We start from the raw sequence: 12019 nt of genomic DNA on the forward strand, positions 1-12019 counted from the left end.
TATTATTATCGTTCAAGGAGCACTAACATTCCATCTTTGGGACCGTAGCTTTATCTTTCCTTTGTGCAAGCTGCAACAGAACTGTCGACACAATCTTCCAAATCCCGTAAAAAAGGGGGGATTGCCACAAACTGCCAACGCAGGAGTCAAGGAAAGTGACATGTTGTCGTGCATCGTGCTTCTAAGAAACACGTCGTGGTGTGTTGAGGACCAATTCCGGCGTGTACAGCTGTGCGATGCATTTGTGGCGCGTTCAACGCAAAACATGCTGTCACGTCGTTAAACAAAGGGACGAGACTGAGATGAACGTATTTCCGTGTTATTTTTGGCAAGGATCCTGGGACAGAACGCAGATTGATCGGTTACACAGGTGGTTATATCGACTCTCTACCCGCAGGTATAAAATGCGTACAGGGTGCGGATGGAGCTCAGATCTACAGAAAGCGCTGCATTCGCCAGTGTTGGAAACTTAGGATGCCAGTACAGAATTTACTAAATCTAGACATGAACTAAGTGCAGAGGGATGGAGCCTGTAGCCTGGATGTCTTCTCTTCAGGCAGCTCCCGTAAAGTGCTGACAAAGCGTTGCGAGTAAATGTTTATGTCATCATTGCCCTCTGAGCCTCGGTAAAGTAAGTCTGCTCTAGTCCCCTCCCGGTTTATCAATATTGAATCAAAATTGACTTAAGAGTGGGAAGAGTGGATTAACCGAATGTCACCAAGCACTTATTGTTGGCAATGTTTCAGCATTAAAAAACCTGAGTCGTCGATTCACCCCAGGAGAGATTCTGAACATCGAAACCACTGCCCATAGAGCTGACTGACAAGGAACTTGACACCCCCATCCGACCAAAAGCTCATTCCTCAGGAAACAAAAGTATTTGCAGCAGAGGAACGATGTTTGCAATGGCTCTACTGAGTCTGTTGTTATCGGCGTTGAACTTTCAACTCGTGTTTGCAATCTCTGGGCTGGATAATGGTGAGTAGGCGTACTGCAGGTTAGACATGGAGAAAATTCGAGTACGTCCATTGCAGAAGTAGCCAAATTGGCACGTGGTCTAGTTTATTCAAATGTGAAGTCCTCATGGGTTTCTTATTCGGTTCGTAAGTGACTTCGTCACAAAGGTGGACGCTTCACGATTTGCAGGCTCCCATCGGACCTGGAGCGCACTAACAGGCTGTACATTGCAGACCTATCACCGAGAGGGGGCCTTGGGGTGCGGGGCCTATTTGGCCAGGATTACAGTTATTTTTGAGGATGCAAGGTATATTGGTACTGGTGAGGTGCATGATATCACCCTCATTAGGTTTTCTCCACTTTTTATAACAATATAATGAGCCAGCATGTGCTGCTTATGCTAAATGAATATCATTTACGGCTAGTGTGTCGTTGATGCTCTCGATCAATCCGCCGCTAGCAGAAGCACCCCTTCGTCGGTTTAATAAGAGCAGCGTTGGTCGGGAGTGTTCATTTTGTTGGTAGCAATGCGACTGCATTTCATAGTCGTTGTGAACCAGCGATGCGCAGTTACTACAGCTGCCGTTGCTCAGAAAATAGCGCCCTGTCTTGGTCAAGCTTGAGGCCAATAGACAGAGCTGAATTGTCTTGGGTACTTATGACTGTTTTTCTTTACAGAGCCTGTTTATGTGGGATGCTTCGAGGACTCTTCGGATCGTGCACTTTATCGGCCCAGTCTAAAAATCGATGCAGAAGAGTTTGTGGAGTATTGCGTTAGACGCTGTTTGGAATCCCAGCAAATGAAGTACATATATGCTGGACTCAAACATAAATCTGAATGCTTCTGTGGGAATAAGGAGGACTGTGACAAACACTATGAACGAGCCGATTTCGAGTGTCAAGATAAGCGTATGGGAAACAGCTGCCAGATTTGTGGAGACTCTTGGTGCCTGTCCGTGTACAAAAGTAAGACAAAAACCAGTCCGTAGATTCTGTCGGTATATTTATGTGTCGATTTGTCACCCTCAGGCTCAGATTTCAACTTGGTATAACTTGTTGAATCCAACAAAACACGCTGGCCAATAAATATATGATTTCTGGGTTAGGGCCCCAAAAGTCTTTCGTCCCTGATCGGCGCGCGCGTCGATTTATACCAGAAAAGCAGATTTTATACAGGCGGCCGAAAAGCGGTTATCAGCTTTCTGCCTTCCATGGGCCATGTACGGGGTTGTGAATCTGTAGGTTTGTTGCTGGGCGCCTCAGTAAAATCTACTTTTCTGGTATCCCAAAAAACAGCAAAATGGAACAAACAGTTTGATCCTCGTTTCCGCTTTTTCGATGGGCAAAAAGCAGATGACCACCACTTTTAAAGCCAGGGTACAGGGGAAAAGTAAAATGCAGAACTATGGAAAGATGCAAAAAAGTATTCTGATTTTCAGGTAGTCGAAATTGCACGTTACAGAGACGTAAAATCTGCTTTTCAGACGGCCACTTTTCGTTCTCCATGCAGTGACCTAATCGTTGAGTCAAGGTGAGTCGGGTTGGGTTGGTTCGGGTTGGGTTGGATTGGACTCGATTTGGTTGCAGTGGCGTATCGAGCTTTTTGTGGTATGAGGGAATTCAAAAGGAACTCTGGATTCAGGTTTATTCAATATGATGTTGCAATAGACAAAAATCAAAAGCCTAACTCAAAAATGCACAAGATACGCTACTGTTGGGTTGGCTTAGGTTCCGTGGCGTACTAGGGCTACATGTCCAGGGGCACTATGGGATGCACACTTTTAAGGGGGTACCACAAAAATTTGCTGTAGCTGCATAGCTATACTCAATGGGCATCCGCTGAGGGGGGGGTCTGCCTCCGTAGTCAAACCACTGTTTAGGTTGTGTGTATCCACAGTGTGTCTGAGATACACCGTCTCTGAACTGAAGTGGTACCCAGAACGTAGTAATAACCTTAGGTAAATACGCCCACGTTTCATACAGTACATTTAAACGTCATCAATTAAAAATCGTTGACTACTTCATATCGATCCGCAGAATCACCAGGTGTCTGTACCAATGACATCGGACCACCCGAGAACGGAGATTGCACCATTACCAATCTGCCTCCACTGATTTGCTATTTCAATAAATTGATATTCTTCCGGATTCTTGTGGATTTCTCCTGTGATCCTGGATATACTCTTCATGGCGCCTCGTCCATTGAATGTTTGTACAATGGCAACAACGGCGAAACATGGAGGAGTGATTCGGTACCCACCTGCGAAGGTAGTTGTTCCTCTTCTATCAATTTCCAACTTCCTTCGAAAGTTCTGTCCACCTGTGCAGTACCTAAGAAGGAAGGTTTGGTTAGGTTTCAATAATTTCAAGTAACAACAAATTTCAAAACTGAAATAATGACTTTCCTCAAGCGTCTGCCTAAGGTGCAACCACATAGGAAGATAAATTTGGCCTTGGATCATAAACTTCACGTTTCTCAAAACTTAAGCAAAAAATTGCCAAAAAATCACTTTTTACGAAAACATTCGTGTGAGCCTCGCTCTTCCACTTCTTAAGCAAAGGTTTCCACTACAAGACATAGAGAGAAATGTACGCTCCCAAAAGGTTCACGACTTGGAAATATTAAAAAGTTTACTTGTATAGCAACGTAACAAGCCTTTTAAAAAAATCCGAGGGCTCACATGCACTGTAGAGAAAACAACACCGTTTAAAATTGCTGAACCTTCACGGCGAAACATTACATTTTCCAAATTTACAGTTCCGACTACGATGGTCGAGTTTACGACAATGCTGACCACTACAACGGTTGCTCAAAGCACACTGAACTATCAGTCGACGACCCATCCGTCGACGACCGATCCGTCGACGACCCATCCGTCGACGACCGTTCCATCGACGACCGATCCGTCGACGACCGATCCGTCGACGACCGATCCGTCGACGATCGATCCGTCGACGACCTATGAGAAGTCGACAATAGCAAATTCAAGCTCTTCGACGCCTGTAGGCAGTGAGACGCGTGAGACAGGTACAGGGGAACAATCTTACTCATAAATGTCAGAATGCACTAGTTGTCTAAACCACGCCCGCAAACAAATCTAACGGTTTTCAACTTGTCAGTTGATGATACAATTTCTCAACAATAGTTATAGACAATAGAAAGTTCTCTTAGATTTGTGGGCTGAATATTAAACATAAATACATTAAATTTGAGGGACTTGAATGTAATAATTTTGAAGAATTACGAATCACAGTAATGCAACATAAACAGGGTGTAATGAGAGAAATGTACGCTCCCAAAAGGTTCACGACTTGGAAATATTAAAACGTTTACTTGCATAGCAACGTAACAAGCCTTTTCAAAAAAATCCGAGGGCTAACATGCACTGTAGAGAAAACAACACCGTTTAAAATTGCTGAACCTTCACGGCGAAACATTACATTTTCCAAATTTACAGTTCCAACTACGATGGTCGAGTTTACGACAATGCTGACCACTACAACGGTTGCTCAAAGCACACTGAACTATCAGTCGACGACCGATCCGTCGACGACCGATCCGTCGACGACCGATCCGTCGACGACCGATCCATCGACGACCGATCCGTCGACGACCGATCCGTCGACGACCGATCCGTCGACGACCGATCCGTTGACGACCCATCCGTCGACGACCCATCCGTCGACGACCGATCCATCGACGACCGATCCATCGACGACCGATCCATCGACGACCGATCCGTCGACGACCTATGAGAAGTCGGCAATAGCAAATTCAAGCTCTTCGACGCCTGTAGGCAGTGAGACGCGTGAGACAGGTACAGGGGAACAATCTTACTCATAAATGTCAGAATGCACTAGTTGTCTAAACCACGCCCGCAAACAAATCTAACGGTTTTCAACTTGTCAGTTAATGATACAATTTCTCAACAATAGTTATAGACAATAGAAAGTTCTCTTAGATTTGTGGGCTGAATATTAAACATAAATACATTAAATTTGAGGGACTTGAATGTAATAATTTTGAAGAATTACGAATCACAGTAATGCAACATAAACAGGGAGTGTCGATATCCTGAGATTCGTAGTATTCCTTGATCCTACTTCAGACAAGGAACCTCCAGAGATCTCCAACTGTCCCGAGGATGTTACTATACCCGTCTCCTCGTCGACTGCTCGGGTGTCATACAGCTGGATTCCTCCAACATTCCTTGATAGCTCAGATGCTGACGTAGATGTAACATATTCTTGTCGTGGTTCATCACATCACCAATGTTCCCGAGCTGGATCCGGCTTTTTCTCCGCCGGGGTTACGGTGGTGATGTATAAAGGAAGGGACAGGTCCGGAAACGAGAACGTTTGCCAGTTTTCTGTCACAGTCGTAGGTGTGCTTAACAAGCTTTGTTGAACATTTCCGGTTTTGATAACCGTTTGCTTTTATATGGTGCTCATTAGGCAAGCCGTGCTCCATTGCTAATCCATAGTTGCAGCTGTTGTCTGTCCAACCAACATCAGAGTCTCGGCTGATCCTGGTTCCACAAGTGCCAACGTCCACTGGTTAGAACCAGTCCTTACTGGTTGGGTTGGACCAGTAAATTTCACGTCAAATGTCAGTTCCGGTGCTTTGTTTCCAATTGGAACTGCCGCTGTTAGCTTCAGGTTGTCGTCTAGAAGGTTTGAACTGGTTTTTGAGTGTGAATTCTTCGTGACGGCTGCCTGTGAGAAACTTAATCGACGCAATCCTAGAACGCTTTGTTAGTGCGTAATAAATGTTCTCGATAAAAAAGTCACTTGAATGCTCTTGTCCAAGGAAATGTTCATGTTTGAAGCCAGAAACCCTTCCTTTGGTCATTGCTACATTTCAAATAAGATTGTCTCCTTTGGAAAAAAAATGAAAACACTTTATTATAAGCAAGTGGTTTCATTACAAATGATAAAACTTCTCAAGTCTAATTTCCAATATAGCCATGAAGTTATCACAAATTCTGTTCTTGCGTATTTTGAAAACTTTACCGTGTTTTCAAAAGACGATATCTCGGGAGCTCATTTTGCTTTTGTGCTTCGAATGCAGGTCAGTGTGCCTCGGAAACTGTTGATGGTCTCACGTGGCCTGTGACGTCAGCAGGGTCAGTGGTGGAGTCTATTCAAAGATGCCTCCTGATGACAACGAATGGTAGGAATGTTTGGGAAACATCAAAGATCGTTAAAGTTTATAGTGAAGACATTAATCGCTGAGAATTTCCCACTTATTCCTGACAACAATAAGGTAGCAGGCCTACTATGTAATTAACTTATAATTACTACGTTATTAAATTATTTTCACGTCCGTACTTGCGCCAATCGCCCTTCCTTAACTGTTATTTATAATGGGTTGCTTTTAAAAATTAGAGGTTGGCATTTTTATCAGAACTAAGGGTTCGTGGTCGAGGTTAAAGATGCCATCCCAACAAGATGAAACAATTTCCTCCTACTGAACGTCATTATTGGAGCGAGGGATTGGCGTTACAGTGAGCGAGGACAGTAACTTACAATATCCCCCGAGCACTGACGTGCTGTAACATAACTAGCCAATTGGTTCAATTAAATTTCCTCCTGAATTGCTTGTAGCTGGGGAACCTCTTGCTGTCAGGAACTGTTCAGTCGTACAACCTCCTGTGTATTTCCAGTGGGAGGAACCTGAACACCGAAGCTGCGGCAAAGAAAGGACTGATGTCACCATTGAGGATGTTGTAAAGGTACCGGTCTGTCCTGCTAACTTAAATGGTCGTCTATGTTGTTGTTTGCACTGCCTACAAGGTCTTTCTTTTTTATGCACTAGTTTAAAAGCAATACCTATGTTTTCAGTTATTGTATTTATCTTTGAATTCACATTTTATGCTTTTAATCTACTACAATTTTCACGCAAAATTCATAGTCCCTGGAGCGATCTCCCATATTCTCCATTCACTTGCAGGTTGAAGTTAGTACAGGAAACGCAGTTGAAGTGGCCGGGTTCCTGGCCAATGAGACTTCAGAGTCTACATCAGGGGATGCGCAAGATGTAGAGGTGGTTTCGGGCATTTTGATGAATATCATCCAGGCACAATCGGGCGATTCAGAGGTAGGATAGACATTTGTGTCACTTATCAACGCCTGTGAAAATTTGTTTTACGAGGATGCAGTTTTTGGTGAAAACCACATGAATTTCAGTCTCTTTGAAGAAGTGTTGGTTCAGAAGCTCAGAACCGTCTTTGAAAGTGATCAAAACTTTCCATTATTTAAGAAGTAGAATTAGTGTAAATTGGCGAGTGTGGTCAAATTGGCTTGTATTTTTCAGAAAAAAAAAAGTGATATTGATAAGTCGTTTTTGTGGTTAACATCCGTCAAGGTGACAGAGCTGGTACTTGAAGCTGTCAACAATGTCATCAGGGCAGGGGTAGAAGCCGATACTCCAGATTCTCGTAGATCCTCATCGGAAATCGTTCGGTCCGTTGAGAAACAGGTTGCCTTGACTCTCCAGGAGGAAGGTCGGGTCAGCATACGACAGGAGACCGTCCACGTCGAAGCAGTAAGTCTTGATCCAGAGGAGAATCGCGACGGGTTCAGCTTTGCGTCTGTACGAAAGCCTGGACCAGGGACAACGGAGAAAGGGTCGCTCGTTGGCACTGCCGTGCAGACGTTTGGTGATGATATCCCCGCTGATATTGATGTGGTGGCATCCGTGCAACTTCCCAGAGGCATTTTGGACTCGTTGCCAACAATCGAGGGTAAATAACTTTACGCAAAGTCGTGAAATTAGTATTTTCCTTGGCTTCCTGAAATAAAACCCAATCAGAAACTTCTTCTTTACAATGGTTTGAGAATACTTTAGATATATTTATTTCAAAAAGGAGCGTTCTCGTAGCTGATGGCTTATAGTGAACATTGTCTTTACTGATTCAAAGCCAACAACTCGACTTTGCTTCAAGTGAGTTTCTTAATCTACGCTGATGACACACTGTTCCACTCGTCTTCCATCAGAAGGCATCAGGAGGAGACAAACTCTACTCGCAAAGTTGCAGGGCCTGTCGTCTCGTTGACGGTAGAAAATGTTAAACTTGTCAACCTTACAGAACCACTTGTTGTCACGTTTAAGGTGAGAGTGAAAAGTGAAGAAAACCCATTAGGGCTAGAGGTTATTGCAGATTACCTGGTGCCGCAATTATCAAATCATCTGACCAGATTTCTAGTTAAAGTTTACAAAATTCCCACTCACATACTCAAAATCCATTTTCTGTCTTGCAACAACATTGAAGCGACCCGTGTTTTTTCACAACCGCAGGCACCTGACGAAGAATTTGTTGCAGGCGTGACCACTACCCAGTGCGTCTTCTGGGATTTCGATCTTGAGGATGGAATCGGTGATTGGTCCACGGTTGGGTGTACACGTTCGGGGTTGTCCAGCGAAGTAGTGTCTTGTGAATGCAACCACGCCACAAACTTTGCAATCCTTATGGTATGTGCTCGAGGAACAAAGTTTCTGGGTCTTCAACACGCCGTTAAACTCACCTTGTAATCTGTCGTTTCTATTTTTGCGTAGGAAATTCAGCACAATGAAGAAACAATCAAGGATCGCTTATTTTGCCTCATTCTTTTAACAGCTTTAGCGATCATGTCAAAAGCGGATATGGGATTTCAAGGTATTAAGATGTAGGCATTGTTAAAAGGTATATATAGACCTACACGCACTTTATGAAGGACGGCGTTAAAAGCACTTTTTGTTCTGTCAGTCGCAGAACAGAACATCAAGCAATTTTGAGGACTTATGCCGTGCCATTTACGTCGTATCTTCCCTCTTGCTTTCGATAGCTTGGTGTGCATTTGGTTGTGTTGTGTTTCTCTTTCAGGATGTCAAAGGTCAGCAGATTATGAACAGAGCTCTTGATATCATCAGCCAGGTCGGCTGTGCCTTGTCGATTGCAGCTCTGGTCACCACGTTAATAATATATCTGTCCATCAGGTAAGACAAGTCACGTACAGGAACCACGCCAAAATTAAGCTATTTTGTTTCTATAGCGAAATTAACCATTGTAGACTGTAACCTTAAGTGAAATGAACAGTCTGGCATAACATATCTAGGAAGGGACGTCCAGCAGCGCGATCCCATTATTCAACATGTGCAGTATCCAAGTAAGTTTAGTTGAATTCTTTGTTTCTCAGAAAACTACGAACTGGCAAATCTCGACAGATCTTCATTCACTTCTGTTTCTCCTTACTGATGTTGTACATTGTGTTCCTTGCCGGCGTCGACAATGCAAAGGTGAGCCCTTCTTGAGAAAATGCCATAAAAAGACAGTTTCAAATAAAAGTTATAAATCTTCGACCAGATTCTTCCCTACTTCAGTTTGGCTATTGCAGAAATTAATCTTTCGTGATTGGCTTAAAAGACTGTTTTTTAATATCATTTTAATGTTTCATGTAGCTATGATATGGAAAGAAACATTGCTTAAATTTTTTTATATTTACACAAAGGGTGGTGCTTGTGTGTTCGTTTCTGCTTTACTCCACTACTTAACTCTGTCTACAATGATGTGGATGGCTGTTGAAGCCAGGAACGTGTACGTGCACACAGTGAGGGTGTTTCCCGAAGATACACCTCGCTACATGATCAAGGCCTGCCTGATTGCATGGGGTACGTTTTTTGCAAGCAACTGGTATTTTGCATTCACATTTCTGAGTTTTCATTCGCGTCATGCACATTTTACGCTAATTAACTTGCTGCTTCACCGGTAGTAATGCAATTCACGATTCAGGAAGCACGGCAGAATTTTAAATATCTGATAACGCACTGGTGACTTTTTGTCATTTGATTTCAGGATTTCCGTTGCTAGTTCTCACGGTTACTTTGGCTACAGCGGTTCATCACTACGACAATGAACTCTAGTAAGCGTAAAACATTTAGGGAAATACTTTTGCAAATAAACTTTCATAATTTCTGCTAGTATTTCTCGGTCTAAAAATGTCAACAAAGTTCAACTCAAAAGGTTGAAAGACTAAATGTATCGGAACACCAAATCATCACTCAACTCTTGATTTAATAAAAAACTAAAGAGTGCAACTTTATGCTGTACCTGTTACAGACCTTATAGTTGTCTATTCGCAAAACAATTGGCAACATTGATTTTAATAACGACTTGAAAACAAGGATAATCATTTTTATCTTTCAGCCAACCTGCTAAGGTTGACGGTGGTCTTAAAATGTCTCAACTCGCTTGTTTTCCTTGCCTCGCCAGCTGCTTCCTGAAACCTGATCTTGTCCTGTACATTGCTCTCCTGGCGCCCGTCGCTGTCATCCTCGCCCACAACATCATCACCTTCATCTTGGTCATGCGCAGTCTCCTGAAGGTCAGAGAAGTTTCTCGCTCCCAACAGATCTCTAAACGCCTGCAGAATGCCGTGGGTATCTCAGTCCTCGTGGGCTTGACTTGGGCGTTCGGGTTCCTGGCGATTAATAAGGCAACATTCGTCTTCCAACTCATCTTCTGCCTTGCCAACTCCTTGCAAGTGAGTTTATCGTGTGGGTGTTTTCATTAATGTTGGGACGAATTGTATAGGTATTGCGTACAGACTTTTTAAGGAGTTTATGTGCACAAAAAGGACTGAAATTTGCAAAAGATTTTTGTCTCTTTGATTTGTTGTTTGAGATAAACAAAAACAAAGAGCTTTTAAAGTAGGTTTCGTTTCATTCTGGAGAAACAATTGGGGGGAACAGTCAGGTGTTCGTGGTGCAAATAGGCCTACATAAGAAAGGAGAATTTCGTTTTTTGTCTTCATGTTGCAGGGCGTGGTCGTGTGCATCATGTTTTGCATTCGACGCGATGAGGTTCGTACCACCGTAGCACCGTACATCAGGCGTCTTTGTTGCTGTAATGCGCCGGCTCGTCCTGGTCGGGAGCAGCGTTACCATCTACCGGGGGTATCTCAGTCCGCTGCTTCACCGTCAGTGTCCAAGGTGTAGGACAGACACTGTCAAAACAACCACTTGGCGTGCATGCATCATGGGTACACTGTATCAGTTACAGATAAAAAGCGAAGATGTAGGAAGAGATTATAACTCCGTACACAATAGTTTCGTGAATAGTTCACAAAAACTAGAGTAGACCCATGGTTATATCATACTTTTATGCGTTCAAATATTTTGAATTTATTATGGGTGAAGACAGGGAATCTGATAACCGAGGTGGGATTAAATCTTAAAAACGAAGGAGAAATTTGTCACTATGGTAACGGTATTATAGTAGAATTAAAGCAATAAGTATAATCGACAGCGAGGCTGTGCTGCACAGAATAAAACAATCAATTTTTTTGCCTCTGACTATAGATTTCTTTCTTGTGATAATTTTTACTGGATGTAATTAGTGATTTATGCTTTGTGCGACGTTCGAACTGTTTGTATATTTCCCTTTTTCTTTGCCCATAGAGGAGAGTCGATTCATATAGCTGTCGCATAAATACATGTAGATCTATTTTTATTTTGATGTCGTCGAAATAAAACAATCACTGTTGGGGCTTTGTGTTTAACCTGTGTTAACTTTTCAACTTGTTTTAACTTGTCAATGTGAATTTTACGAGTTGATTGGCTTGTGTTAAGTGTGTAAATACAATGGTCTGTTATACACTGAAAATCGCGTGTGATTAATTACCACATCACGATAAGGCAATAATGCTGTTAAAACTATGGTTGATATAAAGCTTACGGCGTTGACTAGGATTCGAGGAAAATTATTTGTTTTGAAATGACATATTATGTTGAAAAGTATTTTTATATATAGCTAATTAACTTTTCAAATGGAGGTAATCGTACACTGTTATGTCTATATCGCTGGGTTTTGTATTACTTGCAAATTATCGGATACTATTTTCAATGACTTGTTAGCGTCTAAATGTCTGGTTATTTTGCCTTGTTATTTCTTTGGTTTGCTTATTTTGTATGTTCAGTAGCTTAGAGTGGCTTTAAACAAGATAAGAGGTTAACCTGCCTGTTTTGGTGGTGCACGTTTTCTTTCTCATTTATCTGCCGGATCGGAACGCAGCCTAAAATAGG

General features: G+C 42.7%; 1 protein-coding gene across 1 annotated transcript; it reads left to right on the top strand.

Moving 5' to 3' along the window:
- Positions 1-398: 398 nt before the first annotated feature.
- Positions 399-10977, top strand: LOC110975034 (adhesion G protein-coupled receptor G7-like). The gene is made up of 18 exons (XM_087130783.1): positions 399-978; positions 1636-1923; positions 2995-3225; positions 3716-3985; positions 4416-4775; positions 5067-5342; positions 6029-6130; positions 6565-6692; positions 6911-7057; positions 7325-7703; positions 7881-8071; positions 8258-8431; positions 8823-8935; positions 9136-9235; positions 9448-9607; positions 9792-9858; positions 10209-10479; positions 10757-10977. The coding sequence occupies exons 1-18, from the start codon at positions 897-899 to the stop codon at positions 10931-10933; spliced, it is 3516 nt and encodes a 1171-aa protein (XP_086986909.1). The 5' UTR covers positions 399-896; the 3' UTR covers positions 10934-10977.
- The last annotated feature ends 1042 nt before the right edge of the window (positions 10978-12019 follow it).

This window comes from Acanthaster planci, linkage group LG20 (genome assembly GCF_054643075.1).
Source record: "Acanthaster planci isolate LZ-2023a linkage group LG20, COTS_SCS, whole genome shotgun sequence".
In the NCBI taxonomy this organism is placed as follows: domain Eukaryota; kingdom Metazoa; phylum Echinodermata; class Asteroidea; order Valvatida; family Acanthasteridae; genus Acanthaster; species Acanthaster planci.